The sequence below is a fragment of the Apteryx mantelli genome, chromosome 1 (assembly GCF_036417845.1).
Source record: "Apteryx mantelli isolate bAptMan1 chromosome 1, bAptMan1.hap1, whole genome shotgun sequence".
In the NCBI taxonomy this organism is placed as follows: domain Eukaryota; kingdom Metazoa; phylum Chordata; class Aves; order Apterygiformes; family Apterygidae; genus Apteryx; species Apteryx mantelli.
The window spans coordinates 74,419,912-74,438,120 of NC_089978.1; the positions used below are offsets into that span (position 1 = coordinate 74,419,912).

The window sequence follows — 18,209 nt, forward strand, 5'->3', positions numbered from 1 at the left end:
TTTCTTTTTTCAGAAAGCTTTTAGCTTGTCCTCAAGTTCTCTAACAGTTTTTCTCAATCAGTTTAGATCCCTCCTGAAGTTTATTGAAGAAGACACTAAAAAAAGATGCCATGGAGCTGACTCTCGGTCCATGTTGAAAAATAACCAATCATCTTGCCCTCCTTTATGCTAAGGTGGATTTGATGTTGAACAGCTCTCTATCAAATGATGCATTTTCAATGTCTGGACTTCTTGTATTCTTTAAATTTATTGGCTCTGTCTGGGGGCATTGACTTTAATTTTGAATAATACCAGTCTGGTGCAATTATGATTCTTAACTACATTTTAGTGAGAGAGATTGTCCTATAGGCTATCCAAGTACAGAGGCTGTTCATGCAGATAAGCATGAATTTAGCACTTGCATGCTTCAGAATAAGTCAATTTGCAACAAAGCAAGTGAAGATTTTTTTCATTAATTTTTGATGAACTCATATAATGATTAATACAAAAAGTAAATTGAAGACATCGCTACTGTAGTTAATAAAATTCCACAAACAAATTTGTAGGTAACAGTTCGATTTTATTTGTTTACAAAAAGCTTTTCCACAGCAAAAGATCTACTCTATATCTTCACTTTTTAGGTTATTATCTAAAATTGGACAAAGATGTATCATGGGTACACTGATTATTTAAAGCACAGTAAGAAACTGTTGATAGTTTATAAAGGCTGCTGTGCCATGTGCATCTGTCATCTGCCATACTTAATGCTTGTAACAGCATTAACTTTTCATTAAATCACTGACTGACTAACTGCAGGGAAATGTCGTTTAATTATGTTTAAGCTTATCCTGCTTCATATTGAGAAATAATTTTAAAAACTTTGTTTGAAACTGGAATGCAGCATGTTTAGGCAAATATTGTGACTGTTCTCTCTTTTATCTCCTGAGGATAGGAGGATAGCTCTTGTCGACGTTTAAATATGTTCAGCCTTCTAACATCATATATATAATTTTGAATCTCTTAACATGTCAAATGGGTAATAGTTTATGCGATGCCTTTTCCAGAATAATTTCTGTTATTTTTCCATTGTATGATGTTTTATATTATATTTTGATGACATTCCAGACTTACGCACATTGATAGCGTCGTATAAAACTATTGTCCTTATATGTCTAGTAATCTTGACAAAATTGGTATCAAGTGATATATCCATTATTACATATTTTGTGCTTTTCTCTGTTACAACAATTCAAAAATACTCTCTCATATGTATTCCACTACAAAATAAACACTCCAGTAATGAACTGTGAAATTCATACTACACAGATCTTGTTTCCTATCCCAGTCAAGAGTCCTTGCAAATTGTTGGGTTTCTTTGCTTTTATTATATAAAAGTTCATTTAAAAAACAAACCCCCAACCCCCCTGAAATCTCAACATAGAAGTAAAAACTCTGGATTAAGGGTTTGTTCACATGCACTAAGAATAAAGTCAAAAAAACTTCAAATATTTTTCAAAAAAAAAAGTTTTTTGAAACTTCCTTTTAAGTTCAAATTAAAAGTCTTTATTACTAATTAAGATGAGACACAGCTTGCAAATCCCTGCTAGTCACCTTCCTGTCTTACAGGAAACCTTAAGCGTTTTCATTCCTGTTTTATAATTTACACGGGACACTTCATCACTACAAAATGTGACAAATAGCTACAGTGGCTATGTTTTGATAGCTTAGAGAAGAAAAAATAAAGACCATACTTTTTTTTTAATTCTTAAGGATCTGTGGAAAAGAGCATTGTCTGATAAATGCACGGTGTTACTGTGCTTCCAAAAGATTATTTTAATGACGGTTACTGAAGTCAGTTTGCTGGATAAATCTCCATATTAGAATTTGCTTACACGCTTGAGTAACTCCAAATTTTTATAGCAGTAATGAGTTTCTTTCCGCTGTAAATTATAGCGGGAAAGAGTTAATAGCTCACTACGAGCTGGGAGATTTTGCGCTAATTGCAGCGGGCGCTGGGGCAAGGAATAGTTTGCAGAATGCAGTGCGGTGTCGCTCCTGTCCGGGCGGCGAAGCTTTGAGTTTGAACAAAGCCGCGGGGCAGCCGGGGAGGCTTGCCACAGACCTCCCCGAGGTGCGATAAAGCGGTCGGGGAAGCGTAGTGCCCTTCAGGAGGGTGTGTACCTGTGAGAAACAGGAAGCCGAGCAGCGGCTGCCTGCGCGCAGAGGTTGGCCGGGCCGGCGGCTGCAGGTGTGCAGGCGCGCTGCTGAGCGCCGGCTCTCCAGGCGCCTTGGCAGGCGTGCTCCTCGCCAGCAACATCTGGGGGAAAAGCCCCAGCCCGAAGCAACCCCCTCCAAAAAACAAACAAGCAAAAAACCCCAAACCCCTCTGGTTAGAGAGATATGACCGCCTTGCAGCTGAAAGAGTTGTCACATTCAGGTCTGTACAGGAGGAGACGGGATCGCCCTGATAGTTTGGGACTCCACGGGTCGCATGAAGAGAAGCTGAGGTGAGTGCGAATCGGCGGTAAGCGCAGGCGCCCGGACCCGTTCTTGGGGGAGTGCTCTGGCAAAATGCAGACAAGGCTCTGGAAAGCCATTGCAAAGCACGTGCGTTGAAGAGTAGTCCCAAAGCACTGCGAAAAGGAGGAGGAATAATAGAGAGCCCATGGTGGTGACTTGTCTTTATTGGCGATGGCATGAATCTGTTCCCTAGGTCCGGGAAGAGCTAGTGGTTACTTCTGGGTCCCTTGCCAGCCAGCATTTACACGTGAATGACTTTCCATGATCTGACAGCTTTGTTCGTTCTAGTTTAAAACCAGCCTTGGTCACCAGAGCGTTGTGGCCGAAGCCAAGGAGAGCTCGTGGTGCTTCTCTGGGGTCTCTGTGCTGTCAGTCTGGGGGCTGCCTGGGTGGCGAAGGGTCTGTGCCGCTTGCTGGCCCTCACTTTCTTCATAGAGGATTCTTTGTTATTGAAATGGCTTTAGACAAAAGAATGCAGTGGAACCACTTAGCATGACCTTATGAAGGAAGGGTAAACAAAAATCAGAAAGCCATTTAATGTCTGGGGGTTATCTTCCTGGTGCTGCATTTCTTTGAAAGCAGTGCGGTGGATTTTTGAAAGGCTGTGCCTGGGACGGTAACACTGAAGAAGAGTTTGTAACATCTGTAAATGCAGCCACAAAAAAAGGAAAAACGCTACCCCCCCCCCCCCCCCAGTATTCTCAGTGTGAAAGCAATCTGTTGCCACTTCAGGCTCCTTAGAAAAGGATTCTTGTGTAAATGCTAACAAAAGCATCAGTGGAGAGGAAGTACTTCCTATCTCCTAATGCCTTTTCTTTGGTTTTATTTTTAGAGTATTTTTTGGTGTTAGTGTTTGTGCATCAGATAGGAATGTGTCTTAATTTACATGTTTTTGTTACTGTAGTTTCATTACATGAGTTAGTAATTTCAGAAGGATAGGTATTCTGATTTTGGGAGATTCACCCCTTTGTTATCACTAAGCACCTCAATTAAAACATTTTTGTGGCAAAATATTATGGTAACCTATTGAGATTATTTGCTATGAGAAAAATCAAATCACTTCTATAAATGTGTTAACTTGTGGATCTTATATGTATACTTTGTCTATTTATAATACTCATTTTGAATTGTTTTCTTAGGTGGACTTTTAAAAGCATTAATAGTATATATTACATTCATATAGTTAATTATAGATGGAAAAATCACCAGACTTCTTAGAGTAAGAGATGTGAAGAGATTCTTGACTTCGTTTAGTCTCTTTTATGTAAAACTAGCAATGAGGAAGAATGTATCTTGTTAGGGAAGAGAAAGCTGCTTTTCCAAGCAGATACCTAAAAATGAGTCACTAATGTGCTAGCTCTCTAGCAGTTATGTTGTTGTTTCTCTTATTTATAGTGGCTCATGATGTATGTGTCCCAGACTGGAATGAGGCCCTTTGTGTGGGGCTAGGGGGGTCTATATCAATATAACCTAGGTGTGTTGGTTTCTTCCTGAGCCCCTTCCAGTTTAAGACAAGAAAAATGGGAAACGGGGATTGATCTTAACTTTCCTCTGCTTTCATTTTATTTTTTTAAGGGGAAGGTACTGGAGATACAAGAAGGTGAATAGAGGATAGTCAGATAATACTCCTAGAGCAGGGGGACAACCTAGTAAAGATATCTGGTAAATGGTATCTGTGGAAGTGAAGAGTCAGGAGGAATCAAAAACATTTACCTAAGAAGGACAGAGCTTTTCTTATATTTGCTCTCAGCTTAAACTAGTTCTTATTTAAACTAGACCTTGCTCCTTCCTAACCCATTTTGTTATATTTCATTGTGTGTTGCCAGGCAGCCTTATTTGTGATTTTTACTGCACTCTCCATGACAAAAAGCTGTAGCATAAGTACAAAATAATGACATAACAACAGGGCAAAGAGCAATCAGGAATGAAGAGAAAATGGCCTTTAATTTTCTAGAACAGAAAAGCTGAAAACCTCTAGCTTTTTTCTTATGCTCTCCCCAGTAACACCTCATTGTCTGTCCTCAGCAAATATTTTCAGAATATCAAGAGTCCACAAGAAAGACAAGAGGTTTCTTTCATGTCTGCTAAATATAGCTTGCCATTCTGCAGAGCTTTGCAATACCCTCCTGTAGTTTTTCTCTTCATTTCTTTGTTCTAGCTCCTTTGTATTTCATTTTACATGCATATTAATCTAATGTGTTAAATAATATCAGCCCTTGAGGAGCAGTTCACTGTAAGCTTTTTTTTCCCCTTAAGCTGCTGTATTTTTTAATCTTGGGCCAAAATGTACCAGATGCTCATTTCCTTAAGGTGTCCTGTGAGAATTTCTGTTTGTTTGTTTTTTTGTTGTTGTTTTAAGTTGTTAAAGCCATACAGCATGATATTTTCACTGCCTTTTACATCTCTTCCCATTATGGGATTTCTCTTCCCTACCTTTTTTGAGTTCTCTGTCTTCACTGGTAGTTATTTTGTGGGATCCAAGCCTGGGTGTTCCTCTGATAAGACATAAAACAGCACTAAGTAACCCAACTGGCAGCTGTTGAGCCCCCTTTACTTTCTGCACGGGGTGTCTTAGCGTCTGCACTGCAGCTTGGTGCCCGACTGTGATTGCAGCTGTGTGCTCTCTGGTTGGGATCACGGGAGGAACCAGGCTCTGCACAGTGAGCTCACGGCTAGTGGAGACAGATGCTTTGGGGTGCCTGCAAACTGCCCTGGAGGCCCAGCCAGAGTCCGGTCAAGGATTGCCATTATCAGTGCTGCAAAGCAATTAATGAGTGCCAAAATTCTGCCTTTGCTCATGCCTTGGAATGTCCATTTTATTTGCACTTAAAACCCACCAGATCATTAATAATTAGGGCACTGTCCTCCTGCACAGCGCTGTGCAATATTTTGGAATGCCTAAACATATACAGAATATACATTTATATTATAGATTTCATTTTCCAGGAAACAAAGTTCCTTAAAACAATTTTCTTTAATGTACAAAAGCAATTTCCTATGTTGACATGACTTCATGACAGGTCGTGTGCTGTGGTATTCTGAGCTCCATAACAGGAAGCTGATCTTTAACTTGTGCATCTGTGTCCATTAATGACAGTATAGTCAAAGGTTTGACCCCCATCATTGTCTTTCAGATCTGCTCTTCAGTTTATGATGAGTCAGTCTCTATGCACATTTCCCCCAGAATCTTCTGTAGGAAAGGCCATAGGGATATGGTTTGGCTCTTTTCATTAAGTTTTATAGCTTGTCAGCTTTCTGTTTACAGCAGAACCCCCTAAATGAATTTTAGATTTAACGGTGCCTCTCCAAACATTCCTTGCTCTAGCAAGGAGGTGCTAGATCATCTTGAGTGGAGCTCATCTCACCCAACTTTGGCTATCCTAAGGGGCCTGATTCACCAACAGCAGAGCTTACTTTAATGCATGGTTTTACTCATTCCCACCCCCGCTATCCACACTGTGATTCCTCTTGCTGCTTCAGAAAGGTTCAACTGCTGGCATAGCACTGAAGTGCTGCAGGTCACAGACTGGTGGTGTATGGCACTAGCTCAAAACGTGCTCCAGTTACCTCAGGGTTGGAAATGATATGAGGACTGAGCATCTGAGCTGTCCCAGCAGAACAGGTAATGACCTGCTAGAGTCCATCCAGTTGACAACAGTAAGGCCATTTCAAGGGAAGCCACCCACAGCCATAAATGGCAGCCCTGAGCTTGACTGAGAAAGCTGGGACCGAGGTGGGGGGAAAGGGAAAGAACTCATCCCACCTCTTTTAGGAACCTATCTCGGTATGGACTGAATTGCCCTCCCTCTACCCTCCTCCTCTTGGCATAAGATGCCCAAGTGATACCACCAGCCCTTGTGCTGGCAGCACATTCATGGGGGGGGTGGAAAATACAGCTTCCATTTCTCTCTCTCCTGCTCTGTGTATCACTTAACAAACCTTGAAATCTCTCTGGATGCCTTTCAATCTGTTATAGATGTTGCAGGTGCTTTACTAACTTCATAGGGAGCTGGAGCCTGATAGCCCCATGTAAGAGGTGGTCTGGATGGCTCATACTTTTCTTGAACTTGCACAGTAAAACTACGACGCCTGATTTAGACATCCATTAGGGCAGGGATCCTGAATGCAGTCCTCTCTTCCCCTGCTTGCACTAGACTTACTAGTGTATGGATCTTAACTGATCTAGGATGTTTTGTGGGTGCAGAGTTCAAAACATGCAGTGCAGAAGGCTTTCTGATGCTTTTATATCCCTTGTCTGGAGCAAAAGCAGCAGTCGTCGAACTAACTGCAAGCTGGCAACTCTGCTGCTGTTTTCAGTACTGAGAAGGCATGTTCTTTTCCAGCTATGTTGATTTGGTGAATTAAGAAAAACAACTTCTCTGAGAAATCTTGCCTTGCCTTGTTTGTTAAAAAGATGTTTAAAAAAATTCTACCTGTATGCTGAGCTATTCATCCTTGCTTTTTTCAGCAAACAGGATGCAAAGGAAATTGTAAGCATATATTTACAGCTACTATTAAGTGACTTCTAATGATTAATCATATACTTGCTATTTTTGCATCTCCCACTTCTCCTCCCTTGCCCTTTGTTAAAATATGGTGATTCCTTTGAAAAATTCATGCTATTCGTTTCCAAAGTTCAATAAAATGCATTGTGAAAAGCAAGGACAATTCTCAGTTTATTTCATTTATTTATTTATTTATAACAGTTACACTTAAAACACATTTGATCAAAGTGTATTGTCCATAACTCTCTTCAAGTTCGTGTATGTTCAAACAAGTGCAATTAAAAATGTAAACAACTTTGGAAGAGGTTGGTCTCAAACCTTTACCAAACATTTCACCATTTTCAACAGCAGTTGTTGGCAAGCTTCATTCAGTAGCTGTCAGCTATTCAAGTAGTTCACTGCTCTGTTTTCTTGTGCAGAAAGCACGATAGATGCTTCTAAGAAAGGGAAAGGGAAGTTAGAAACTTTTCCCCTGTGAAGGGAAGGCAGAGTAGGTGCAGACGATCTTCTGTTGGCTCCACTCAAACACCCGCCTGCCTGTGCACAGTCACTCCAGGTTGGAAGGCCCCAAAATCCTGATGTGCCCCAAAATTTCATGCACAAAGACTCTCTTGCAGAGAAATTAGAAGACATAAGCACATTCCTTAGTCCCACTAAGACTGGGGAGGGTGGACTCAGTGCAGCAAAGCTTGCAGAAAGGTTTAAAAAGAAATGAATGAACAAACAAGACACTGGCAATGTGACAGGTCTGAGTGCCTCCTTTTCCTAATGAAATGTAGCATTTTGGGAGTTGTGCAAGGTCATAAGTCTCCTTGACCTCCTGTCAAACCTCCCTCCCCATCTGTAGTAGATAGCAAAGATGTGCAGGTGTTTCCAGCCACATCTGCCCCCCAGACCTCCTATCCTTTCTAGCAGGAACAACAAAACATGCTGGTAGGGGTCCATCTGGGGAACCAGGGACCCTGTTGGGCTTTCAGGTTCCTCCAGGTGCTGGGATTAGGAGAAAGCAGAAAGAACAGATCTTTAACTCAACGAATTCTTAAATTCAATTTCCACTAGTAACATTTCTTAACAGCGTCACAAATGTTAATATTTACACTTCCTTTTTCTTTATGTAGATACTTAGCTTCCAGTATCAGCAGGTAAAGCAGTAATTATTCAACACATTGGTAAAGAAATAGACTAATTTATTAAACCAGGAAGAGTATGAAAATAAAAGTTCAGCCACAAAAAAATTACAATTCATCATTGTGGTTAGAAACACTGCTGGAGCAATAGGGAGTTGGGACATATAAATATTTATTTGAATCAGATGCTTTAGAACTCTTGATTAAAAAAAACATTTTGGCTCATCTGCTGGGCGCTCTAATTGGAGAGAGGATTTGTCTGTGTAAATGCACCATTGAATTATTAATTATAGTAACTTCCAGCAAGCAAAAATATGCTTAACACACCTTAGAAGGTGTGTTAAGCCATAGTCTGAGGTATCCAAATGACTAGAGGCTTTACATATTTTTCTCTGTACTTTTCATTGCTTTAGGGGTTAAAATAGCTGATGGTGAACACACCCTTTTTTTTTTCCTCTTGCCTTCTCGCTCACCCCTTGTCTTTGTATTGCATAATAACTGTTAAGCAATTTTGTTTGACTTGCTTACCCTATTGCCTTCCCTGACTGCAAATCACCGGAGGTTGCATAACAGAAAGCCAGGCAATTGCTACCATTCATCTTATGTTTGCCTCATTGTAATAATTTATGATTTAAATAAATTTGTTAAGCTTCAATGATTATAGCAGTTAGAATTTTCCTTGCTCTTTCTTACAGTGCTAGTTGGATAAATATAAGTTGTAGATTTTTTTTAATTTTGATTTCATATGCTCTGAGAACACCTAATCAAAGGTGTTCTTTACAAAATATGTAATTGCTCATTATTCCCCATTATTCTTCTGTATAATTAAGTTGTTTGAATTCAGTCTGTCACACTGAACTGTGAATTTATACACAGAAATATTCTGCAGAGGAGAGAAAACTGCATTTTATGTGAATGTCACTCCTTAAATGAAAGTTGTCAATCTGTAGGCATGACAGAGAGCAAGCTTGAAGGGTGTAATTTTGAGTTCCCCATCTTTTCGTTTTCCTTTCCTGTGGTCTCTGAGCTGTTCTAGCAAATGCAAAGCTAGCGGGCACGATGAGCTCTAGAGAGCCCTGAGCCTTTTCCATGATGCTGTTCAGACATAGGAAAGACCATACCATGTCGGGTCCAAATACACCTTGCAAAGTATGTTGCCTCTGACGGTGGCCAAAAGCTGATGCCTACGGAGGGCAGGTATAAGAGAAGAGCAAACTTTTATGGGATTTCCCTGTAGTAGTAATCCCAGTTTCCAGCCACCTGTGGCTCAGGGACTTCCTACACAGCTTGTGACCTTGAGTATTCTTCTCTTCTGTTAACTCATCTGGTCACACCTTGCTTCCAGGAATCTTAAGGCGTTCCCCAAGTACGCATGATGCTCTGAATTTTCATGTTATCTGATGCCATGTGCACATGGTTGTGAGTTTTTCTTTCTTCACTTGTTTTGTCATAGGAATTTTAGGGATTGTTCAGTTTTGTATCTGCCCACTCTGTAGAAATTTCTGACTCTAAGTAGTTCTTGACAACTTTCTAAAATGATGATTTCATGTGTAACACTCCATGAGCAGCATTTTTGGATGACGTTACTTAGGTTTTCTCTTCTTTCTAGAAGATTGTAAGTCTTCCTATAAGCTTTCCTGTGATATGTGTCTTAATATGTCAACAAGACAGTGTGGTGACTTTTGACTGAAGCAGAACCCTTTTTTCCAACCAGGGTGCACTGCCAAGAGATTTGTTGCATGATTTTTGTGATGTAACACATTTCCCAGTAGCTGTTTCTTCTGCTTTTTCTGTCTGCCTAATGGCCATGATAGAGCTAGAAGGAAATGAGCCAAAAACGAATTCATCTCTTAAAAATCAAATGCAAGTAACCTATTGGCAAACAAAGCTAGCAATAGCTGGCTGCATTTATCAACTGTGCCTTTTTAAATAAAAGATTCAAATGGTTTCAGCAAGGAATGAATGGATGAAGGTGAAGTAGATGTGAAACTTTGTCTTTTCCAGCATGTTAAATCAATGCATGCCATGCTCTTCACAGATGGTAAAATTTTTGATCCCAAGTTCAGTATACCTATTGAACTCTGTGTTGCTATGCAGGTATTGGAAAAATGTTATCCGCTCAGAGTTATGACTCAAAACTGCCCTGGCTACTCTGTTTCTTGTTCCGGTATGGAAAATTTACATTTTTAGCTGTTTGTCTCCCTTGATATTAGGTTTTTCATTTGTTGTTGTGTATGGTTCTCCTTGCCAACTTCAAAGTCTGAAGTATACACTATATTTCTGGTACATAGAAACCTGCTCCTTATTTTTTCTTCTTTTTTAGTGGTACATGTTAGCACTGCAGCTCTGGGATAGCTCCACGAGTTACCATGTTGCGGGTAGTGAATTTTGCCTGAAGTGTATAAGCAATTGCTTAGTTTTAAACTACATTCCTTTCTTAAGCTAATCCTCAAATTATACCCACTTACTCAGTGTGCCATAACAAAGGGGAAGGAGGTTTGGCAGGGCTGGAAGCCCTCTGATCCAAGGCAAAAAATCCCATCATTCTCCCTTTTCCCTTTGCTTCTCTTCCACCAAGCAAATAACCCAGGCTCTATTTCCTACTCTGCTCCTTCAGGTAATCCTGCCAAGATTTATTGCAAGTGGTAACTTTTACATCCTTCCTCCCAAGTCTGCCTGTAGTATCACAATATTACACAGTAAATTAAATTAATGTAACTTAATAATTAAATTAAAACACAGTATTATATTCATTCACTCCTGCTGTATTCAGCATTAGTCAGCTGTTAGTGTGAAAATTGTGACTTTAGAAATTCCTGCAATAGTTAGCAAAGCCTTCAGTTTGGAAAATGCTTGGCAAGTCTTACTTTTCAATAGCCGTTACTGGAATTCATCTGTGCCTATTTGAAATGCTTGCTACTACTATTGGGTAACTAATGAGTACAAAGTCGTAAGATGATGGTCTTCAGGCAGTGTTACCCGAAAGGTCAAGATCATTGTAATGAAGTATGAAAGTAATGCTGTTTTGTATTAGCTTTATTTATTGGTATATTACTCATGGTTGACTCTTAGGAACATAAATCAGTTCAGGTTATTTTCTTCCAGCTGTTGAATATTAGTGTTATTACTTAGTTCCATTATGTTAATTACGGACAGCTTAACTGTCTTCCTTTCTGTGCTATTTTTAAAGCTTGATAATATTGCAGGGCATATTTGAAGAAAAAAATGACATAACAGTTACAATTTAATTTGTGTATGAGAGAGAAGAGCACTAAAAGAGAAGTGATTCAAAAGATGTTTGCTTTACTGCATTCTACCTTCCCCAAACAAATTGTTTAATTCGGACGATGAAAAACTTAGCAGCACTCCACAATCAGAAGCATGAGAATAGAAAAATAAACCTATTGAAAGTGAAAAATGTTTAGAGAGATTATGTTGTGGAAAGTATAGTATTAATGGTAATATCTGCATGGAACTGACATGCTACTTAGAGACCAAGTAAACCCTGTCCCGCAGCACCTTAGCTGAAGGTCAGTCCTTAGCATGGTATCTCCAGTGGAGTCGTTACTATAATAGGAATGTCATTTAGAGCCAGAAAGTCTGGTGTTGACAGTTATCTCGGCCCTATAAGGAACTTCATGGACATACTAGAAGTCTTTCATGGTAGACTGGATGTTATGTTTAGTCAAGGCATTAATTATAGCTCCTGGATGAACTGTTCAGGTCACAGTGTTCAGCTTATAAAAACATCAGTCATAGCTAGTGTGGGCAAATGGTTAAGGCAGAAGTAAAGGTTAACATTTGCCTTTGCGCTAAGGATTCAGTAAAGTATTTTTGGTGAATTTAATGACAGATGACGCGTATTTAATACTGGTGCTATGGAACTGTTATTCTGAAGAGAAATATAGTAGCATTTTCCTAGGATTTGAAATGTCGGAAAATACAAAGATCAGCCTCGTACTTTTTTTTATGTATTTGAACTTTAAATTTGTTCCTTAAGCAATGGATGAGGAGCACACATATAGTTGGTTGTAATACCTCATTGATTGAGACGTGGTTATCTTTATGCACTCTAACACAGTTGCCTGCAATTGCTTGATCACACTTGGTTGTCCTTCACTTGACTTTCCTCCCCCCTCCCCTCCCCATATCAATATTATTCTGCCCGAACACTTTCAGATTTTTGAACTGGTTGGACTTGATGGTGTGAAGTTCTTTGTGTATATGTCCAAACAGAAAGATGCTTTTGGGTTTGGTGAGCCTGATGTGGTCTCACCTGTTCTTGAAAGGATTTTTCTTTTTAAGGTGAATTTCTTAAAGATACTATATGTGTACACCCTAGTATTTAGTATCTGACCTTCTTACTGTTCTTAAATTAGAAAGGGTTGTATAAAAGCTCTTATATGAAACACATTCATGTATATGCATCTTTAAAGTCTTCTAAGTTTATTGCGTTAAAAGAATTTGGATAGAGCATATTTGCCATGGTAAAGTGTACATACAGTCAACTGCACAGGAAGCAGTCTTAAGAATAACTGATAGCATGCTGTGTCTCATATAACACAAATTTATTAGAGTACTGTGAGCTGTTGATATATGATGCTGTGTCTTTTTATTTACTCCTGTCTGTATAGAATTCAAAAAAAGAATAGTGTGTGGGGGGAAGAGGTGGCAGTTTAAAAAGGATCAAATAGCTGTACATAGAAAAAAAAAATCATTTCTCATTTTAAACAAGGTATGGCTTTGGTAATGTTTGTAACCAGCTGAAAGAAAATGAAATGCTTTTTTTGAAATATTTCTTACAACAGAAAGTACTGTAGTTCAAATGTTATTCTCCCTTTTTACAAGTTCTGTTAGAAACTGATTTTCACTGTGCTTCTATGACAGACAGAGTTGTGTGGGAAGGTGCTGCTTACCTGCTTATTCCAGTTATATTCATTTCCTTATGAAGAGATGGAATGTGAACCTTCTGTGTTTGCAGAGACCAAAGCATTTTTTGGACATGTTTATACTAGAATAAGTTTATATTGAAGTATATGAAACAGCTAGAGTTGTCTTTTGTTTGCCCTGTTTAAACTCCCACTACATGAGCTTAATCGTGCTTTTTATGGCCAAGAGTGAAGGATGAAACTTTCATGGGCACTCAGAATTCACCTATTTTTTTATCATGTTGTTTTTGAGATGGTTTTCCATCCTTTTTAATAGGATGCATCCCTTTTAATAGTTAGAGCAGGACTGTTCACATGTGCAAATCCTACCATTAATGTGTATTTTTATTCATAGAAAAGATTTATACCTTCCTTTCAGTTGCATTAAGAGATCAATTTAACATAGGAAATATGTCGTTGCTTACAGGACCAACAATTGCAGAAATCAAAACCCAAGAGTGTTTTTTAATTTCAGTAACAAGACACAAAAGATCAGTTAGCACTTTAAAAGGTTGGTGCACAAATCAGTGCAGGCGCTGCAAAGTCACGTATATTTTACGGGCAAACTTTTATTCTAGTTCTTCTGTATTTTGCATGTGAGAGACATTGCACAGCATTGGCTGTTAAATATAATTAAAATGAAATCATCCTCTACGAGGGGAGGGATGTGTTGTAATTTTTCATTCCCCTCTGCCTAACGTGATGGTGCACGTGGCCTCCTGAAACCACCAGTGACACAGCAAGCTTGTACTCCAGTGGGCAATGTTATTTCACGGTCAGCTGTACAAGTAGGTTGCCAAGCAGCAGCTGTGATTGCCAAGCACCTTGTTTGGAGCTGTGGCTGCTCGGCACATCTATTTGTGGAAGGAGGCGCAGTGTGCGGCGGGGCGCGCTGGCCACCCAGCCTTCTCTGTAAGAGTCCCCTTTGGTCCCTCACGACGACCAAAGCGGGACTGAAAAGCTCTCCAGGGAAAGCAGGGCGTGAGCTGCGGGGCGGTTGCACATCAGAGATGATAAAGCCACATGGTTATTGTTGCTGTTGTCTTTTAAAGCCCTTCTCCATTGCAGCAGTGCGCTTCCCCTCAGCTCCTCTTCTGTTTCTTTTATCGCTTTCCCAGCTCTCTGCCTGGACTCCTGATAAGATCCGCAGTGTGCCAGGAGCAGTGTCTCTGTCTTCTTCCATCTTCCTTACCTTTTCCAGTTAAATGCTAAACGTCTCCCTTTTCTTCTCTCCTTATCACTGACTGTTTCCTTAACAGCTGGCTTGTAGATTTTGTCCCAGATTCCAGAGAATACCCTTGGGAAGCTGCTGCTACTGCAAATCAATGAACCCCTACACACTTCTCGCTCTCTGTGGACTGCTTCACCTCATGGTAACCTAGAATTCCCTAATGAAAGTACATTTTTGACAGTCAATTTTAGATCTTAGCAGCAAGTCTCCAGCAAAGTGAAAAAAAGAGAAAGACGAGCATCTGCTCTGGATTCATGGATTACCAAACCTTCACACTGGAAGCTGTTTTGCTATTGCAGCGGAAAGGCCTTTTTTAAACTCCTGGCAAGCTCCTTTCTTGCTTAACATTCTGTGAATTGAGAATAATTCCACTGAGAGCAATGGCAGTAGGCATTCAGAACAAGGCTTTTTCTACTTATTATCTCATATGATTGCTTCTTAATAAAAGCTAGGAAGATTAAAACAGACTTTGTGGATGGACTTATTGCAGTGATTCCTTGTACTGCTTGCTTTGCTGCAGCCGCACAGAAGATTGCACAGTAGCAAGCTGAAGAACCAAGCACCGGGGTGGATTTTTTCCTGTTGACCAGCAGAAGATGCAAGGAAGCAGAAATGACTTCTAGCCACCTTTGTAGCCTACAGATTTCAGGTTACTGCAAGGACTGAGGTAGCCCACAGGGAGTCAGAAATGCTTAAGGGCTCTCTGATTTGTAGCAGCAGCTTCTCAGGAGAATTTCCTGCAATCTGGGACAAAACATATAAGAAAACGATTGAGGAGATGGTCACAGATAAGGGGGATGGAGACAGACTGGCTTGCTGTTTCTTACCTTAGTGACTTAGTGCACCTGTGCTAATCCTGGATGAAACGGCATTGTTAGTCCATTGCAATGAGTCTCCTTGGAGTTTTTCGTACTCACAGACACTCAGTATTTACCTGTGCAGGAAATGTTGGGATCCAGCGTGGAGAAAAAGAGCGGGATTGTTCTGTTTGCATGTCCTACACTAGCAAACAGTGCTCGTTTGCATCACTGGTGCAGCAGGAGATGCAGAAACCTTTTCTTCCAGCACCATTTCCTGCAACTGTGCCCTGGCAATATCACCATGGCCTAGAGCTATGGCCTGAGCATTGCTTGACATGGAACTTGCTCCAAGACAGATAAAAATAGGGCTTGAGCTCCAGCCAAGCTGTGCAGCTAGTGAGGGTATAGCCTTCTTAGCCTGTTACAACTTGTGACTCCCAGTAGCTCTAATGTGACTTGGGTCATCAGACCTACAGAGAGGTATATAAGCAGAGACATATATAAGACCCCCCCTATATAAGGGGTCTGCCTGAGCAAACCCCTCGCAGACATTTGGCCCATTTGTTTGTGCTTTGCAGCAGCAGAATTGTAGGGCTGTGTTAGCTCTCTTCCTGCAAGCTGGTTATGTGTGAGCCCAAGCCTGTGCTGAGGGTGGTTTGTGCTCCATGGTAAACTTCTAGGCAAACTATGCCAGTTAGCAGGGTGAGATTTGGTCAAAAATGGTCTCAAAAGAGGCCCTCTGCAATAGGTTCTAGGATGACAATTTTTTAGACACTGAAGGCATATTAAAAAATAGCAGCCTTGAGTGGAATTTCTACCATATCCTTTGTTGATTCCCATTTCTAATTTCTCTACTTGTTCCCGCTAGTCTTTTTCTTCCTGTCCTCCTCCGCTTTCTCATGCTCCCTCTCAGACTAGCAAATTCTTTGGATACCAAGAAGCCTTGTGTCAAGAACACAAAGCGCATGTGGTTTTGCTATTTAATCGATTGCTAACAAGGTTGAGTGAGTTCAGCACAAGAGACCAGTTGCTGAGGACTGTTTCCCGAAGTCCTCTTTCATTTGAAGTTTTAGGTTCTTAGAAGCTGACTATCCCACGTCTGTCACAAGTGTTTCACTCTAAGCAGGTAGAGCTTAAAAGAATGTAATTAATGGCTACACATCTGAAGTTTGTCATGCTTTCCTTAGTAAGCAGCACATGACAGTTTTTTTTTTAAATAGAATATAGCCATCAAATAATTGCAGCATGAAAATCATTATGAGGGCATACTTTAGCGAAGGAATGATTGACTTCCTTTCTTCTTTCTTTCTGGTCTTGTGCTCTCACTTCCCTACTATCCGTAATAAATTACTTCAGCTTTCAGATCTATAAAGTGTTTTTATGTCACAGACAAGTGTTCGAAACACAGCACACTCACTGAAAATGAAGTTTCATTTTTCCTACTTATTTGCCTGTTATAGCTTACCTGGCTGTTCTGTTAAGGGCCTGTTAAGCAAAATGGAAACAAACTATCTGTCTGTGTCTACACCCTCTCTGAAGTGCTGATAAGAAGAAAGATGCCTATAGATAAATTCAGCACATTTGACTTTAGAAGATAAAAGTGGAACAGAAAAGGCCATTTTTTGCAATGTAATTAATACAGCATAGTATTAAAACAATATTTACCTCATGACAGAAGTATTTTCTTCATGCTGTACATTGCTGGCTTGCCCACAATAAAATATTACTGGAATCCACCTCCATCCCCCTCAGAAGAAAGTACCTGTGGACAAGTTTGACAGGGAACATGTTCAGTCACATAGGTTACTCATAAAATAGCTCTCCTGGGTCTGAATGGACTGCTTCTATCAGCAGGAGATAGCGAAGCCGCTTTGTAGTGTCCAGGTTTCTGTTACAGCCTGGAAATGGAATGTGTTCCTCGGCTTCCAGCGCCTCTCTGTAAATCACAGCCTGACACTTGCGCTGCGCTGTTGCTGCCGAACTTTTAACTTGAAGCTCTAGCCAAGCGCTGAGCGTGTCTGGCTGACTGGCACGAAGCTGCAGAAGTAAATCACTGCACTGCGAACAAGGGGGAAGTCCAGCACGATGTTTTGCCGACTTTTGCCTACAGTTTCTTTGCGGTATAACCTATAGAATATATACCCTTGAAAGCACTTAAAGCAACATGGATTTCCAAAGCAGAGCTCGCCCTTATGTGATCCCAGAGGATGAAGAGATTCCACACAAAGTCACTCACGATGCACACAATGCCACGGGAAATGAGGGCGAGAAAGCAGTGTCAAAATTGCAACGTAGGCACAGTGACATAAAAGTTTACAAAGAGTTTTGTGACTTTTATGCAAGATTGTAAGTTAATTTTGTTCAGCTTGTAACTTAAGTAAAATTATTTGTGTATTATGCATGTGTTTTTTATTATCTGAGCTCTGGGTAGACTGTGTAAGTCACTAAGGCAACCTTTGCCACTGTTCTGTGTTTGATACATTGCCAGTTGTAATCATCAACTAATATTTGAGCCATTGCTATAGACTTAATCATTATGTGTGCCAGAAATTTTTGTTAGTGGTTGATACTGGTTTGGGATTTGTTGAGTAGTCTCTCTGACTTCTGATTTTAGATCATTTGCTTATTATTATGGGGAAATGTATAAACTGTACCACTACTAACAGAAGTATCGTGTAGATCGGTGTTTTTACATATATGTGTTTCAAATTAAAGTGAACAAATATTTTTGCATTTTTAGATGGAAAGCTTTGTTCTTTCACGTAGTTATTTTGCAAGTGTCTGTTTCATGTTTTTGTTTGGATTACATTTTGTGTCTGACAGCACTTAACATTGAGTAATTTTTTAAGTTTAGCATCCTTAGTATTCAAGAACTGTTGAGGTGATAATGAAAGATTCCAATTTATGTTGTGATTACTGTTCATTCAGATTGATGAATAGGATGGGTGAAGTGACTGAGCTTCAGCAACCCTCCATGCCTCCCATAAAGCACATACTATCCTTGGAGAGCATTGGCTGGCTTTATAGTTAACCACTGCTTATACATATATCACTGCAATTTTTCAGTATACTTGTGGGTTATCATGTATGGTATAGAACATTCTCCCATCTGATCTCAT

General features: G+C 40.0%; 1 protein-coding gene across 7 annotated transcripts in view; it reads left to right on the forward strand.

Moving 5' to 3' along the window:
- The window catches only part of LIMS1 (LIM zinc finger domain containing 1), an 82,105-nt gene that overhangs the window by 42,860 nt on the left and 21,036 nt on the right, over positions 1-18,209 (forward strand). Inside the window, exon 1 of one of the 7 annotated variants that reach the window (XM_013954190.2) lies at positions 2,229-2,486. The exons of 5 other annotated variants lie outside the window; for them this stretch is intronic. In XM_013954190.2, coding sequence (XP_013809644.1) covers positions 2,380-2,486 — 107 coding nt within the window. In that variant the 5' untranslated portion in view covers positions 2,229-2,379. Of the gene's footprint in view, positions 1-2,228; positions 2,487-17,223; positions 17,437-18,209 lie in introns of those variants that run through there. One more of the 7 variants, XM_013954189.2, reaches the window with a different exon arrangement.